The 15028-nt window shown below is 43.9% G+C and overlaps 1 protein-coding gene and 1 long non-coding RNA gene across 3 annotated transcripts in view; one reads left to right on the top strand and one right to left on the bottom strand.

Annotated features, from left to right (window-relative positions):
* ERICH3 (glutamate rich 3) overlaps window positions 1-4463 on the bottom strand; it is a 111085-nt gene extending 106622 nt beyond the window's left edge. For both annotated transcript variants that reach the window (XM_037042331.1, XM_037042350.1), the window contains exon 1: window positions 4102-4463. In XM_037042331.1, the coding sequence (XP_036898226.1) occupies window positions 4102-4124 (23 nt within the window). In that variant the 5' untranslated portion in view covers window positions 4125-4463. The remainder of the gene's footprint in view (window positions 1-4101) is intronic.
* A 4041-nt stretch (window positions 4464-8504) lies between these two features.
* On the top strand, window positions 8505-10794 carry LOC118985559 (uncharacterized). The gene is made up of 2 exons (XR_005066147.1): window positions 8505-9198; window positions 10668-10794. It is a non-coding gene; the product is annotated as an uncharacterized LOC118985559 (long non-coding RNA).
* Window positions 10795-15028: the final 4234 nt, after the last annotated feature.

Below are 15028 nucleotides of genomic sequence, written 5' to 3'. Positions count from 1 at the left end.
GACCCTCAAGTTTCCTCCATATGCTCCTAAAACTGATCTACCTGAAAAATGTACTTCCAGTCATGATGACCTCTCCCTTCTCTTTTATCTTTCTGTTTTCACACTAGAAAGGCATACATCTCACTATCTGGTGTCTGACTAGGTTGCACTGAACTTAGTAAAACACTTGAGAAACAAGAGGACAATCTGAAGCATTTGTATAGATGTTGGTACAACAAGTCACTTTCAGGATTGGGCAACAAGCCGGACTGCAACCCTTGGTTTCCAATCCTTCACTTTCTAAACAGTTGAAGGAGGACCTAAGTGCCATCGGAAAGATCACTGAAAACGTTTTTGGAGACAGATCCCTATGTGGGTTTTGGCTTGTAACTCCAAAGGAATTCAAAGATTTGAGTGGCGTTGTATAACAAATCTCTTTTCATTCCTATCTGCTTATATGAACAGGATTGCTACGCAAAGGGTTAGGAAAAGACATCCCAGGTATAAAAACAAAGGAGCAGAATCTCAACAAAAATGTTAAGGGAGGAAGTAAAAAAAGATGACTCCAATTCAATTTACTTCATTTAACCAGAAACAATTTGCTCCTTGAAATTAAGTTGCCAATACTTAACAGGAGTTTGAATGGGAACTACCCAGTTTGAATTCGAATATTTCATGCCTTCGAGTCTGAAGTGCTGGGTGACATATTTGAGTGATGGGCGTGAGTGGTGAGCACAGACTAGAAAGCTGCCACACACACTCAGAGCACCACACTGTTGGCTAGTGAGGAAGGCAGAGACAATTTGCAACGGACACTCCCACCGCAAATAACATGGCGGACCTGCGATTTTTGGTCACTCCTGGAGGTACATCTTCATTATCTAAAAATGGGCAATTTCACGTACAGCAGTTGTTACTTCTCTTTTGATGAAGGGCTGGGTTACCGGGGAGTGCTAAGGCTGTGTTGATTCTTTCTGCACCACACTTCAGTATACTGTTGCTACAGAAACACTCCTGTACATTAAAAAAATTATAAATAAATAAGTCTACACAAAAAATGCTTCTTGGGAGAGTCTTTCCAAATATACAACACCTTGTGCAGTTTTATGTTGTCATAAATGATAATATGCCCTATTCTTCTCATTCCTCAAAGCAAACTTACAGACGAGTGTGACTATCTCTACTTAAAAGAGCCAAGGATTCAGAGGAACCTTTCAAGGAGCTGAAAGAGCCATATCATTTTATTGCCATGAATGGCTGCAGGTATAAAACTGCCATTGAATCTCTAGGACTAGTGTACAACCTACAAACAAACAGCAACTCAGGGTGAGATTTACCAAACCAAAGAGACTACTGATTGAAATCTTCCACTCTAAAACAATTTCATCGGAGATGACAACGCCAGGAATGGTGTTTTATACCTGGTTTCCCCCCAATTACAATGCAGCTCGGATTCAAAGTCTTTGTTACAATCTGTGGCAGAAGTTTTTAAGACTATATTTATTTACTCCAAACTCTATCCGAACAAAGTCAGCACAGGCCCTTTGCAATTTTTATGTTATGTTTCATGCTATAATTAAGTAAGCAGTGGAACTCAAAGGGAAATCCCAAGAGAAAGCATCAGGACATCGTTTATTGATTGGTGGGATTTTAGGGATTTAAAATTTCTGTTGTTTTGTACAACTGCACTTTATTACCACTTTATCCTTCAAATGTAATAAGTACAAACTGCTTCAGTAATGATGGAAAAGCTTTCTCAGCTTTAATGAAACCTTTTATTTGCTACTGAAACTTTTATTATTTCCCAATGATAGCACAGGCAAGAAAAATAATCACTACTTATACTGAGGGAAAACTTCAGCAATTTGAATAATTTTGTCCTTGGGTGAATTTTAAGGCATTTAGAGTTCTTATGCTTATTATTTTCATTTATTTTTGATGAACCCAAAACAAAATATATACATGAACATGAACACGGTACAACACAATTATTTTCTAATAGCATATTAAAATGCTGCATATTTATGCGTGGCTGCCACCTGGGCGATCAGTCTGAGCTGGATAAGAATTCCTGTATATTTAGGGCTCCCACAAATCTCAGCCCTTGACAGCGACAGGCAATGCAGTTGAATGGTTCCGCCCACAGGCTCTGAAGCTAGAACTCCTGGCTTTGCCTTCCAGCCCTCAACCCTCCTTCCTGTGAGATCCATTAAACATTCCCAGTCCTCACTTTCCTTATGTGTGGAAAGAAGGGTCACTGGAACCTGCCTCATGGAGCGGATGCGAAGATTAAATGAAGAATTTCATGTAAAACGTTAGACTGGAGCCTGACACGTGTTGAGCACTTGGTGGGTGTTTAGCTCTGATGCTGTTTTCATACGTGAATGCATCCACTTCTAGATGATACCATTCACTCAACGCTGAGCTTTACTTTGTGCAGAACATTTGTGCTTGGTAGAGGGGGCACAAAGATTATTGAGATGCAGTGCCTATTCTCCAGGAGCTTCCAGTTATAGAGCAAAACTATGGTTGTGATCCTGATACCTTTCTTGAAGAGTACCATAAAGCATACTCTTTCACCAGCTCGAAGTTTCCTTTTCCCCATATGCTTGCAACTAATGGAGCTCCAGAAAAATTTCACTTCAGTTTCTGAAATCTTAATCATGCACAATTTCATAAGCAGCTACAGGTTTTTTTCACATTTTAAAATAGACGATTAAATGGTCTAATCAGATTCTAACTTAGCCCAAAACTTGAAAAACACAGGAAGACAACCATGACTGACACCTTCATTTTCCCAAATGGGGCCATACTGCAAACAGCAGCTGCAGAAAAACAGTGCGAATGCCATTCTATGCGGCCCACCGCTAATTAAAACTGCATAGGAGGTCAGCATCAAAGCGTCAGGGCACCTCAATTCAATTCGGGGTAAAATAAGAACCTTCTTTAGTCGTAACTACATCACTTTCCAGAAAGTTCTGAAACTGACTTCCAACATGGTGCCTGATATGCCTTAGTTTTTTCAAACATGTTTGTTCCTGTCATGACACTCAGAGAAGTCATTACAAAGTAAAATCTTTAAGTGTGACTATAAACCCAAAGCACAGCAATTAATGCAGTATTTCAGTCACCACAAACTCCAAAAGATCTTAAATAAGTTGTCCTCTGCTGATTTGCTGCTGTCGAAAATGTGCAATAAATCCAATTAAAAAAGAAAACATCTTCGAATTAGTTGCAAGATAGACTAGGATATTATGTACTCACTAGATGTGTATCATTTAAAAAACCTATCTAATATGCATGGCATTGTTTAATTCAGAAAGAAATTGGATATTCACTCTTCCAGTAAAAAGACCAAGATTATCGGAGAGAGTTGGGCAGGGGGGCGCGCGGGGGCGGGGGGCAGTTGGGAACAGCCAACATTGGCTGTGTTAGCTTTCTAGAATGGATTCAATAATTGCAAAAATGTCTTCTGAGGAGTCACTCTGCCCAAAGCAAAAGGAGATCACCGGTAAACATACAGGCACACAACTCCTTCGTTTCTCCTTCCTTCCCTGTGTCATACCACCTTCCCTGATCAAAATACTACTAATGGCCCCTTATGTTCTTTTTGGGACTGGGCGCGTAAAAACCCAGTTAAGGGGCACCCCTCACAATGCAGCCCCGTCGACTTTAACTTAACTCACGCCTCCTCTGTATGCAGGACACCACAGTGAGAACTTCCCTCGCTCCCGAATCGCCAAACGAATGTGTATTTTGGTGACCGCTACTTTTGCATTGAAACACACATGTTCCACACCACAGGATCCTCCGGGTCCCAGCTAACATCCCTGCTTAATGTATGCGTTTCTCACATCCATTTTTAATCCTTCCAGAGTGAAAATTTCAAAAAGGGTGGACGTTGGTGAAACAAGAGAGGCAGGGGAGGGAGGAATGAATGCAAAGCCTAGGATTTCTGCCAACCTTCTGCAACCTAGAACCCGTATTATTTTACTCCTCCAGCCCATCCCCCCTGTTGCTCTCCCTCTCGCCCCTTCGTTCTGCAGCAGGAGGGAGGAAGGAGGGGCCTCTGGCTGAAGCCGCCACCTGCCGCGGCGTGGAAAAGCTCCAGTTGTCACTTACCCAGAGGGGTGAGAGTGGCTCATTTTTGCAGGATCTTTTTGGGACCCCGCGGCAGGTGCGGAGGGTGGGTGCGTGGGGCCTCGCGCACGCTGGCACCGCGACAGCCGCGCTCGCGGGTGGCTCCGCACTGCGGGCACCTAGGCTGGGCTGCCACCGCCCCTTTGCCCAAGCTACTCGCAGCCTCCCGAGCCCCCACCCACTGGCGGTATCCACAGCCTCCCGGTTGCTAAGGGAGGGGGGAAGGCGAGCGCCAAGGTGCCGGAGAAAGCCAAGGCGCTGCTGGAACTGAGCCCGGGGAAGCTGGAAGGGAAGCTCAGCTTCTAGCCCTTTTTCTGGGCCCGGGTGTGGGAGGAGACCCAGGCTCCTGCTCTGTTGCCCAGGGCGCGGGTTCCCCATCACCTGTACTCCGAAAAGGCACAAACACAACCGGTTTAGGCCGGTGTGTTTCCTGCTAGGCCCTGGGGAAGGGCTCAGGGGTGGCTGAAGCTACTAGTAAGAAGAGAAGCAAGCAGCTACAGTGTGATGCGTTGGTTCCCAGTTGTAAAACAGACTCTAGATTGCAAGTTCAAGGGTAAGAAAGAAGTCTTTTCAATCTGCTCTGGGTTTTTATTTTGTTTCTGCATCTGCAAGGCGCTGTAATTGGTTCATTTCCTCCTTGTAAAATTCCCATTTTGCTCCTAGCTGATGTCCCCACTCCCAGCAGGCAGGGCCAACAATTCTGATGCTCAGAAGGTGGGGAAGATGCTCAATAAAGCATCTTCCTCAATAAAGCCTGCTGGAATTGTAGTTGTGTTTGAATCCAGTGCATAGAATGCAAGGCTTTCGTGAAGATGCCTGCATTTAAATGAGAGGGCCTTCGTGTGGAGGAATTTTGAACCATCGGATTCCCATGACTTATTCCTAGTCCCATTCTTGCTTTGCTGGGTTTTTGCAGGGTGACTTGATCTCTGACCTCAGGTTCCTCATGTAGAAATGACAGGTTGGACACATGGATCTCTAGTCTAACTCAGCCACACAACAAGTGGGAAGGGTGTCATCTCATTAATGGCTTTCAGCTTTCCCACATATCAGAAAGGCCCACCGAACATATCAGAGCCCAGTCTTCTTTGCATGACAGTCGAGGCCCTTCATCATCTGTCCCCAGCATCTTTCATCAGCCTCTCTTGTGACCACTGTCCCCACTTCTGCTACCCTAAACTCTCACAAAACAAGTCTTGTGCCATCCCTCCAATGGGAGTGCACGCCCACCTGTGACTACCGGACAAACTCCTGTTCATCCTTCAACACAGCGTAAGCACCACCTTCTTTGATGTCCCCAGGTCTATTGGTGACTCCCGCTTCTGGGGCCCACACTGCGTGGACGTACCTCAGTTTCACAAGCTCACCCCAGGTACTGCACATAACGGTCGACGGCTGCCTTTTTTATTTGAACATGAGCTCCTCTATTTTATGTTCCTGTATTCTTAGAAGCCAACAGCACTTCAATCAACATTTGAAGTGTAAATGAAGGGAAAAATTGTTAATGTCTTCAAAATGGTAGCGTTTTTATTGAGCACTTTACTAAGTGCTCACCTCAGCCTTTCAGTGAGCCCTTACTTGGTGTCAATTATCTCATTTAACCCACATCTCTACTCTAGGAGGTAGCGCTCCTCCATTCCGTACCTATTCAAACTAAGACACCGAGAACTTAATGATTTTGCCTGAAGTCTACAAGAGCTGCTAGGTGGGAAAACCGTAATCTAAACCCAACTGTGCCTGCATCTGAAGCCTATAAGTGTCTTTGACAATAACAAACTCCTTTTCCTACAACTCCTGTGAATTGCTGCAGAAGATAAATTTTCTATACCGTCAGAGTTTTCTGATCTGAAAGAGCAGAGGCATCCCAGTATCCCAGGGTGTGGAGGGAGGGCGGGGAGGGGGAATATGTTGGTCGGGGACGGGGTGGGGGGTCCTAGCTCAATGGTTCAGATTCCAAGGCTGGTTTGGGGACCGGATGACTACAGCTGGAGAGAGGCAGAGGTTGTCCGAGAAGGAAGATGTGAGATGTAAAAGTGGCATCTTAAGCTTAAACAAGGAAACCCTATAGACACTTCATTATTGTGCAGCCACAAAGAGGACTTGGGCCGGTGCTTCCCCGTGTGTGCTTCCCCCCACTGACTCTTGTCCCCATTTCAGAGTGTCCTCAACGCTCACTGTACCTGGATTTCACCGGGATAAAAACTGGGAGCGAGGGAAGAGGGACTAGGAAGAGACATTGTAATTTGCCCACATGTTGCCAACCCCTAAGGATGGTGTAAAGAATATAATTTTATATAGGTACTAGTTGTTACATATTAATTTATTTGTGCAAATAGAAAATTATATTCTCTCACCGGTGGAATAAGGAAGGAAATTACAATACACTAAAAAGATGCTCGGGACTCTGTACAAATGAATCCCTAGCACTCAACTGACAGTGAGGTGCCCTCAGAAGCACTAATTCAAAAACGGAGTTTGAGGTCTCCACCCCTCTGAGCTGCACGATTTCACATCCCTGATGAACACCACAAGGGCGCTAGTAATTTTCACGTCAAAAGATGCTCACTGTGAAAATGTATTGGGAATTTAGCCAGAAGGGGTTTTTATGTTAATTTCTAGTAGGGAGATAGGGAAAGAGAAATACGAAATTAAACCGTTTCAGAGACCAGATAGTCATCGGAGTCATTTTTGTTTTCTCACAGGAAAATGAGTCCCCAGATGTTCTCAGTGATGTCGTAAGTATATAGAAGATTTCTGTTTTGTTGGAAGACCTGTGGGGTTGGGGTTTGGAGAACAGGAGATTGACAGAGGGAAGAAAGAAGAAAAGACAAAGATCACTCCTACGATGTCAGTTAGGTCTCCGCTTTGATTGAACAGGAGCCTGACTTAGAAATCACAGGTCATCTCACTCACCAGTGCCCGTCTCTTACATCAGTGGTGGAAAATCTATGGCTCAAGGGCCAAACCCAGACCCCTGCCCCTTTTTCTACACTCCACAGGAAGTGGTTGCTGCAGTTGTAAATGGTTGAAAAAAATCAAAAGAATAATATTTTACAATACATGAACATTTCGTGAAATTCACTTTGCATTATCCATAAATAAAGTTCTATTGGAACACAGCCATACCATTTGTCTGAGTTATCTATGGATGCTTTGGTGCTACCAAGGCAGGACTGTGTAGTCACAACAGTGACCTGATGGGCCCATAAAATCTAAAATACTTACTCTCTGGCCCTTTACAGAAAAAGTTTCCTGAGCCCTAGCCTAGGCGGTCACTGCAATCAGAGAGAGAATTTACCCGCGAGCACTTTGAAAACATCGCTCACCCTTTTATCCCCAGCGCCTATCACAGTGCCTTTCACAGAGTGAGCACTAAAGGAACAGAGGAATGAATAAGCGGAGGAAGAGTAAGTTTCCCCACGGGTTTATCTTTCTCCTCAGATAAAGGTCAAGTCATCAAGGCTTTCTCTGCAGGGACAATGGAGAGGTGCGATCATTTGATGTGACCCCAGAGCTCCCTTTTCTTATCAACACCATTTCAAACCCAGTGGGAAGTAGGTAATGTAAGCATTTCCAAAGACCACAGTTGTGCAGGTGGTTAAGTTTACAAGAGAACTTCCTAGTACCTGCCATGAGCCAATTTTAGCTTGGGTCACTCCCAGCTGTAGCACTGAGAATCTGAATAATGAAGAGCAAATGTACAAGGATTAAATTTCAAACCTGAATTGTTTTCGAGCCTTCTTTAATAAGCGTCCCTAGTTAGCTTAATTCCAGGGAGCCATTTAGTGAACCATGGTATTAGGCACAGGAAAGGTTGAGGGGTCATGTGCAGTGGGTAGAGTGACAAACTTGAAGGGCCATCCCTGATTTAGAGTTCTGAGTAATCAGAATAGGCACAGTTTCTCCAGTTCTTACCCCTATTTCTGAGTTGGAGAGGATCTGCAGACATCAGTTAGAATGGGAAAGTCAATGAACTTCATTACTGGCCTTGAGGAATCAATGGTATTTCCCATGCCTGAGGTCTCAGAGATGAACACGATTCCTGTCTGCCCTCAGCCTGAAGTCTGTACAGAGATGCAGACAGTGAATGACAAAGCAAAGGGGTAAGGGCCCTGGCGGAGGCACGCGTAAGGCGCAATCAGAGGTGCCTTCTGACTAGAGTTCCTATCCTATACCCACCTGCCACCACTGCCAGTCATGTGCCCACGCTTTGTGATACTGAACATCACTTCTCACTGATGACATTGTTTTTTTCTTCTGGACACCCTGATTTTTCCTCACCATCCTCTCCCAGGGATTCTACACCAGGAGAGGGAGGAGACTGGCCATAATAAAGAAGAGAAGGAGAAGAGAGAGACGTAGGGGCTATTGGGGATGCATAACCACTAGGAAATATGAAAGGAGATAAACGATATTTGTGGTTTTATTTTCAAGTAATTATTATACTGAGAAATACATCCCCCTCTCAACCTTTAAAGGTTTGTCCAGGGGAGTCAGGAGAAAATTCTCAGAGGAGCCTTCGAAGATGTGTAGGAGGTGTCCAGGTAGGTGGGGCGTGGGGTAAAAGGACATTTCAACATGCCGAGTCCTCCCATTTGAGACAGTGGACAGTGGACTCTGCCCGTGTCGGGAGACCCCGTCCTGGTTTCTGTAGCCCAAACATGAACGGAGGTGGCGATTTGGAACAGAAAAAAGAAAGAAAAGAGAAAATGGAGAAGAGGTAGGAGACAATGGCTTCATCAGGGAGATGGGATTTGAACCGAGCTCCAGTGAGTCAGATCATTGCTGGAGGTCACCTCCTCTTCCAACGTGTATCGTCTGCACCTTTCATGCTACACGTTGTAGGCAGTGCTGTTTACTCGATGTCTAGCCCCAGGCTAAGTTGACTTCATCCAGTGCTTCGTAAGCAGCTGCAAATGTCTGACACTACTGGTCACTGTGAGAAACAGAGAGCAACCTTGGAGTACTCAGAACTGCCTGCCAGGCCCCACTTGCCCTAGCATCAGACTCTTCATTGACTTTGCTATGTTCCAGGGACTATGCTAAGTGATTCATTCACCGAATCCTCACAACTGTTAGGTGAGTGTTATTTTTATCCCTTTTTTGCATATGAAGAAACTGAGGCTCAGATAAGTTAAATACCAGCTACCAAGTGGCACAGTGTGAGATTCAAATCCCATTCTCCATGATTTGAAAACTCACACTTAATACTTTGCTCTCTTCCTTCCCACTCCCCAGAGGTAAGGAAGCCTGGCCACAGACAGAGAGGGTAATAAAGCAAGGTCACTGATCTTAGGGAAAGTTGGCCTCAGTCTTACCAACTCTTCTCCTCTCAACAGTCCCCATGCACAGTGACTCAACACTGTAGATGGTGAAAAGAAACTGAAGCGCAGGGATTTTATTGATTATCACACCTGTGTTTTCTGACAGAGGAAATAGAATATCCCACACCATCTAGCCCTAAGAACAAACATTCCTAAAAAGGTTTACGGCTTGATTTGGTTTAAATGACACTGTACTTGGCTCTTCCATTAAAGCAGAACAGCCCTGATCTTCAAGAATTCTGGCACCATAAGCAAGGGGACTGTGAGCCCTTGGATTTGATCAAAGAGACAAAAACATTGCACTTGTTAAACTCAGGTTGAGGGAGATACATGCCTTTGGGCTGAAGGCCATGTTTGTTCATGTGGGAGGTGGTGATAGCCAAGCTCATAAATTAAACCTTCTGAACTGCAGTATCTGTCTTTAAATAAAAACGCAGCTTCAGTTGGTTCATTAGATTCCACATACGAGTGAAATCATACGGTATTTGTCTTCCCCCGACTGGCTTATTCCACTTAGCACTAACAAGCGAAATAGAGACAACTCATGAAGAGAGAGCAGGCTGACAGCTCAGGGCGGGGAGGGATTGAGCAAAGAGGAAAAAGGACTCATGGACGTGGACAACAGTGTAGTGATTGCAGGGATACATGGTAATGAAAAAATACAATAAAATAAAGTTTGTAAAAATGTAGCTTCATTACTTATAAGTTCATATTGTAACTGAAACTAGATTAAGGAAGTGCTACTTGATAAGGCCCTTGAAAAAAAGAAGTTGAGCCCTGGCTGGCGTAGCTCAGTGGATTGAGCACAGGCCTGCGAACCAGAGGATCGTGGTTCGATTCCCAGTCAGGGCACATGCCTGGGTTGCAGGCTAGTTCCCTGCAGGCCAACTCCCAGCAGGGGACGCATGAAAGGCAACCATACATTGATGTTTCTCTCCCTCTCTCCTTCCCCTCTAAAGATAAATAAATAAATAAAATGTTTAAAAAAAAAGAATCACATTAAAAAAATAGAAGTCGACTAAAGAAATTTTTTTAACTGACATGTAAATATAGTTTCATATAAATAAGTACCCCTAAAGGAGCCAGGGTGTGCATTCACTAATAACCGTGCGGTCAGCCCTCCCTGCCTAAGGGCGCAGTGGTTAAAGAAAAGTTTTGTCATTTTGGGGTGGTCATAGATTCTGAATTAATGAGACTTTCCTTTTATGATTTTAAAAACGGGAGTGCGGACCAACATCGGAGACCACGCAGAGAGGAAAATACGATTCTGGAGTGGGAGCCGCAGGGAATATGCACCAGCCAACTGTGGGAAAAAACCGAAGCAGCGAAAATGAATCAGTAGGTAGGCGGATTAAAACGGCAAAACACTATGAGCTCCTACAAATTTGTCTGGAAAGAAAATCTGGTGGTTCCTTGAGACACAGACCCTGAGGGCACATCCGGCCCCACGTTTGGGTGGAAGAGGAGGGCTTGCTGCCTGTGCCCCTGCAGGGCTGTCACCACAGCCACTTCCATCTCTGAGGTAAACCGTCAGGCAGGTGGGGACACAGGAGAGGGGCTCCGAGGAGCCAACACTGCACAGTATTAGACACAGAAGTGCAGATTTTATGGCCTTCTGCCTCCAATGTGGTTCTTACTCACTCACAGCAAATGAAGCGACTTCCCCAGCTATAAACCAAAGGGGGGAAAGCAAAGCTTTAACACTGGAGTGTGCAATGGCATGGAGAAGCATTTAGCAGTCCAGAAAAAGAAGCCAAGAGGAGAAACATAGCTTTACTGACTTAAAAGGCAAATAAGCGACAAAGAAAAAGGCAAAATCCTAAATGGAAGGTACTCAGTTTTAACTATTCATAATTACAGAACATAGAAAATTGACAAATCCCCTTCATTTTGCTTGACATTATGATTTTTCTCTTAGATTTGAGTAGTTACACATATGTGATATTTGAATTGTGAGAATTTTCTTCCGATATACCATGAGGCCATGTAATAAAGAACTGGTTTAAGAACAGGTGACAGGGTCTGGCTCCCCTATTTTGCCCATATGCAAATGAGAGAAAGGGGATTCGTCACTGTGGAGGGTGCTGCTATTCCCCAGTACCTGGTTCTTGTCCACTTTGGGTTATAGGAGAGGCTTGCACTTCTCCAGCTCCTTGAGGTTAAGTGTGGTGTAGGACTTGTTCTGGACAATGAGATATGAGTGAGATAATATAGCGGTGTACAAGCTCTTTTCAGGATTTCCACAAGTCTAGAAGGAAGAATATATTTGCAGAGGGCACGATGGCCCAAGCTAAATAAAAATGTTTTCTTTATTTTTGTTTGTTTTTATCAGAATTTATAATGGGTCATCTCACATGGTACATTTGCAGTGCCTCTCATATGAAGATACTATTTGTTATGATCCATGAATAAAAATAGTCTTTTTCAAAGTGTTAGGCTTATCATGGTTGGAAAAGAGACGCATGAACAGTGTGGGGATTGCTGGGGGCAAGGAGTGTAAGGGGACTAAATGGAAATGGAAAAAATAGAATAAAGATTAAATAAAATATTTTTTAAAAATTGTATGTGTGCTGTTAATCACCAATGTAATTTTAAAATGCTTTTAAAGAGAATCATTTAATAAATAAATATAAATACCATATGATCTCACCTTTAACAAGAACCTGATAAACAAAACAAACAAACAAGCAAAATATAACCAGAGACACTGAAATTGAGAACAGGCTGACAGTGACCAGAAGGGAGAGGGGAGGGAATTTCAGGGGGAAAGGGGAAGGGTTTGCAGGAACAAGTATAAAGGACACATGGACAATAACGGGTAGGGGGTTGGAAATGGGAGGGAGGCGGGGAGGGCCGGGGGTAGAGCTGGGGGGGGGGGGGAAGCAGAAAACTATACCTGAACAACAATAAAAATGAAATAAGAATAATTATACACACACACACACACACACACACACACACAAAATGCTTGTAAGTGGTGGCACCCTTTCAGCAATGGCTCTCAGCTCCTGTGTTATAGTGTCCCCTTCAGGGTGGCCGGGGATGAACAAAACCACAAACTGAGGGGTCATCGGGAGGCGGAGAGGAACCAGTATCTGTTGAGTGCTTCCAATGTGCTGGCCACCCACACAGAATATCTCACTAAATTCTCACAGTCGGGTGGGAGAAGTGTTATTCTCATGGTTCAGATGAAAAACTGAGGATCAGAAAGATTAAGGGCTTGGCTAACTACGTAGACAAGACTTAGTGATGCTGCCTCTGCAGCAAGTTGATTCTGATTTAACCTCACAAAAATCATTTTCCTATATAAAATATCAAGCTGTCTGACCAAACTGTGGTTCAGATGAGAAATACTCAAATAGTTGCTTGCAAACTCAATATGAGGCGATTTTGTGGTGTGGCAACTAAGAACATCAATGTAATACTGATGTACACTCTTGAATGTTCGGGTTCTACTGTGTTCAGATCAAGCATATTGATGTGATCACATCTGGAACACTATTCCCACGTGATAGATTTATATCTCAGGTATCAGTCACTGCATTCTCCACATTCAGAAGCAAATCCCAAGCTCTCTGAGTTGAGCTCTGAAAGCCCTCTTCATTTGGTTTAAAATAAGGGGGAAGGGTTCCTTCTCATCCATGCAGGTAGATGTGGAAACAGAAAACACATTTGCAGCTCTCTCCAATGAAATCCTCACACCCAGCTTCTTCCTCTTTGCCTGGTAGTGAGCGATAGGCTAATGATACCCTGCACATGTTTCCAGCTCATCTCTCCAGGATGGTGCTGGGACGTCCGTGTGGGATCACACAGGCTGTGCACAGCATGCACAGCTCCACGGTGTACCAGGCTGTGAATGGTACCCACCAGGGCTGTGCAACTGGCAGCTCTATCAGCATCCATTGTTCTCTACTCTGCCTCTGAGACCTCTGCTGAGGTTAAGACAGAAAAACCTGTTTCACTTACTTCTGGGTATTATATTCAACATTGTAAAAGAATTGCATTCAAAAGCACAACAACAAGTATAAGTTTATTGAAATGGTGAACTAGAAATCATTTTATAAAAGAAACCATTGAAATGACTGGTGACATAGATACTAAATGTAGTAGAGACTGTGGAAAGTGTCAGAATCATCAAATATTGGAAAGGATTTTCTGCAGAAGAGAGAAGAGACTGAGGTTTTGTGGGAGATCATTAGGAGAAGAAGTCATGAAATGATTTTTGGCTCAGTAAAAGAAATTTCTAGAACCAAAGAAAAAAATAGAAATCCTATTGCAACTATTCTATGAGAAAGGACACACTTCACACCCATGTTATAGAAGACATGTCCAAAACTGGAATGGACCATGTTGGATGGCAGAGTTCTTTATCTCCAGAAATGGCCAAACATTCTAGAGGAGATCTTTGTACAGAGTTGGATAAATCGATTGTAAAGCTTCTCCTAGGAAAGTCTAACTCTGTGTTACAAGATGTTACATGCACAGGTACCGAGACAATCCCCTCTGAACCTCCCTCCACGCTGGAACAAGGACATCTCTTCACCTCCCTCATAGAAGCAGCTCGAGGCCTTGCATTAGGTATTTGAACCAATCCCCGTATGTGCCAGTTTCAGTTTCTCTTAAGTCTTATGTAGCTAAGCAAAAGCCACAGAGAGCATGTAGTTTAGTAAAAGACACATTTTATTTTTTATGCCTGGAAGACCCAAGAATCACAATTTGAAAAAGAGTGAGGATATTTGAGAGAAGTAAGAGCAAAGAACCCAGTGCTACTCTGTATGTGAATGAGCTCTGCCAACTCCACTGTTGGAGGCATGTCTGGTCTGGAATATTTTTCTGCCTCTTATGGTCTTAAACTAGAAGTCAGAAACCCAGAGGAGGGAGAAAAATACAAGACACCAGGAGTGACAGGCTTGTAGCAAAGGAGATCACACAGCCTGTGGGAAAAGCAGAGCTCCTGGGCTCAGCTATCGGTTGCTTTTTAGAAATGCCTTCTAGAATTGCCACATCTTATTTTTTTCAAAGCAGCTTTAAAAAAGAAATACTTTGGTGGCATTTTCTAGTTTTTAAAACACTCTGCAGGCCAAACAAAAAGTATCTGTGGTTAGAATTCTGCCCACTGGCTTCTAGCTTGTGACTACAGATTAGAACTTCTCTTTCTCTGGAAAAAAAAAAAAGGCTTATCTTTCAGAGGAGGGTGGGTGGAAAGCCCAGGCAGGCATTTAGGTCTCCAGGTGAGCCCACAGATACCTACTGGGCAACTGAAGATAAAGAAAATTAAAAACAACTTCACCGATGGGAAGATCTAAAGAGACTCCACGAGGGTGATCCCCTGACCTGAGGCTGCTCTGCGGGATTTGAAAGCTGGAGGCCACCTGCCCTGTCCTGCTGGGGCTTCTGGGTGTTCGTCCCTCTCTTCATGGAGTAACAAACTTGGGAGGCCACTGGACGCTCTGGCAATTCTGGCCCCTATAAGTAGCGAGTAGATTTTTTCCCCAAAGGCAAATTAAAGTTCTCAAGGTCAAGTCTGAAAAGAAAGACATTCTTCGGAAGCAGCAGAGATCTTAGAAAGTTCAGTAGAGATATCA

The sequence above is a fragment of the Sturnira hondurensis genome, unplaced genomic scaffold, assembly GCF_014824575.4.
Source record: "Sturnira hondurensis isolate 20B ecotype Veracruz unplaced genomic scaffold, ASM1482457v3 Scaffold0000648, whole genome shotgun sequence".
NCBI lineage: Eukaryota > Metazoa > Chordata > Mammalia > Chiroptera > Phyllostomidae > Sturnira > Sturnira hondurensis.
This window is presented reverse-complemented; position numbering and strand designations above follow the sequence as displayed.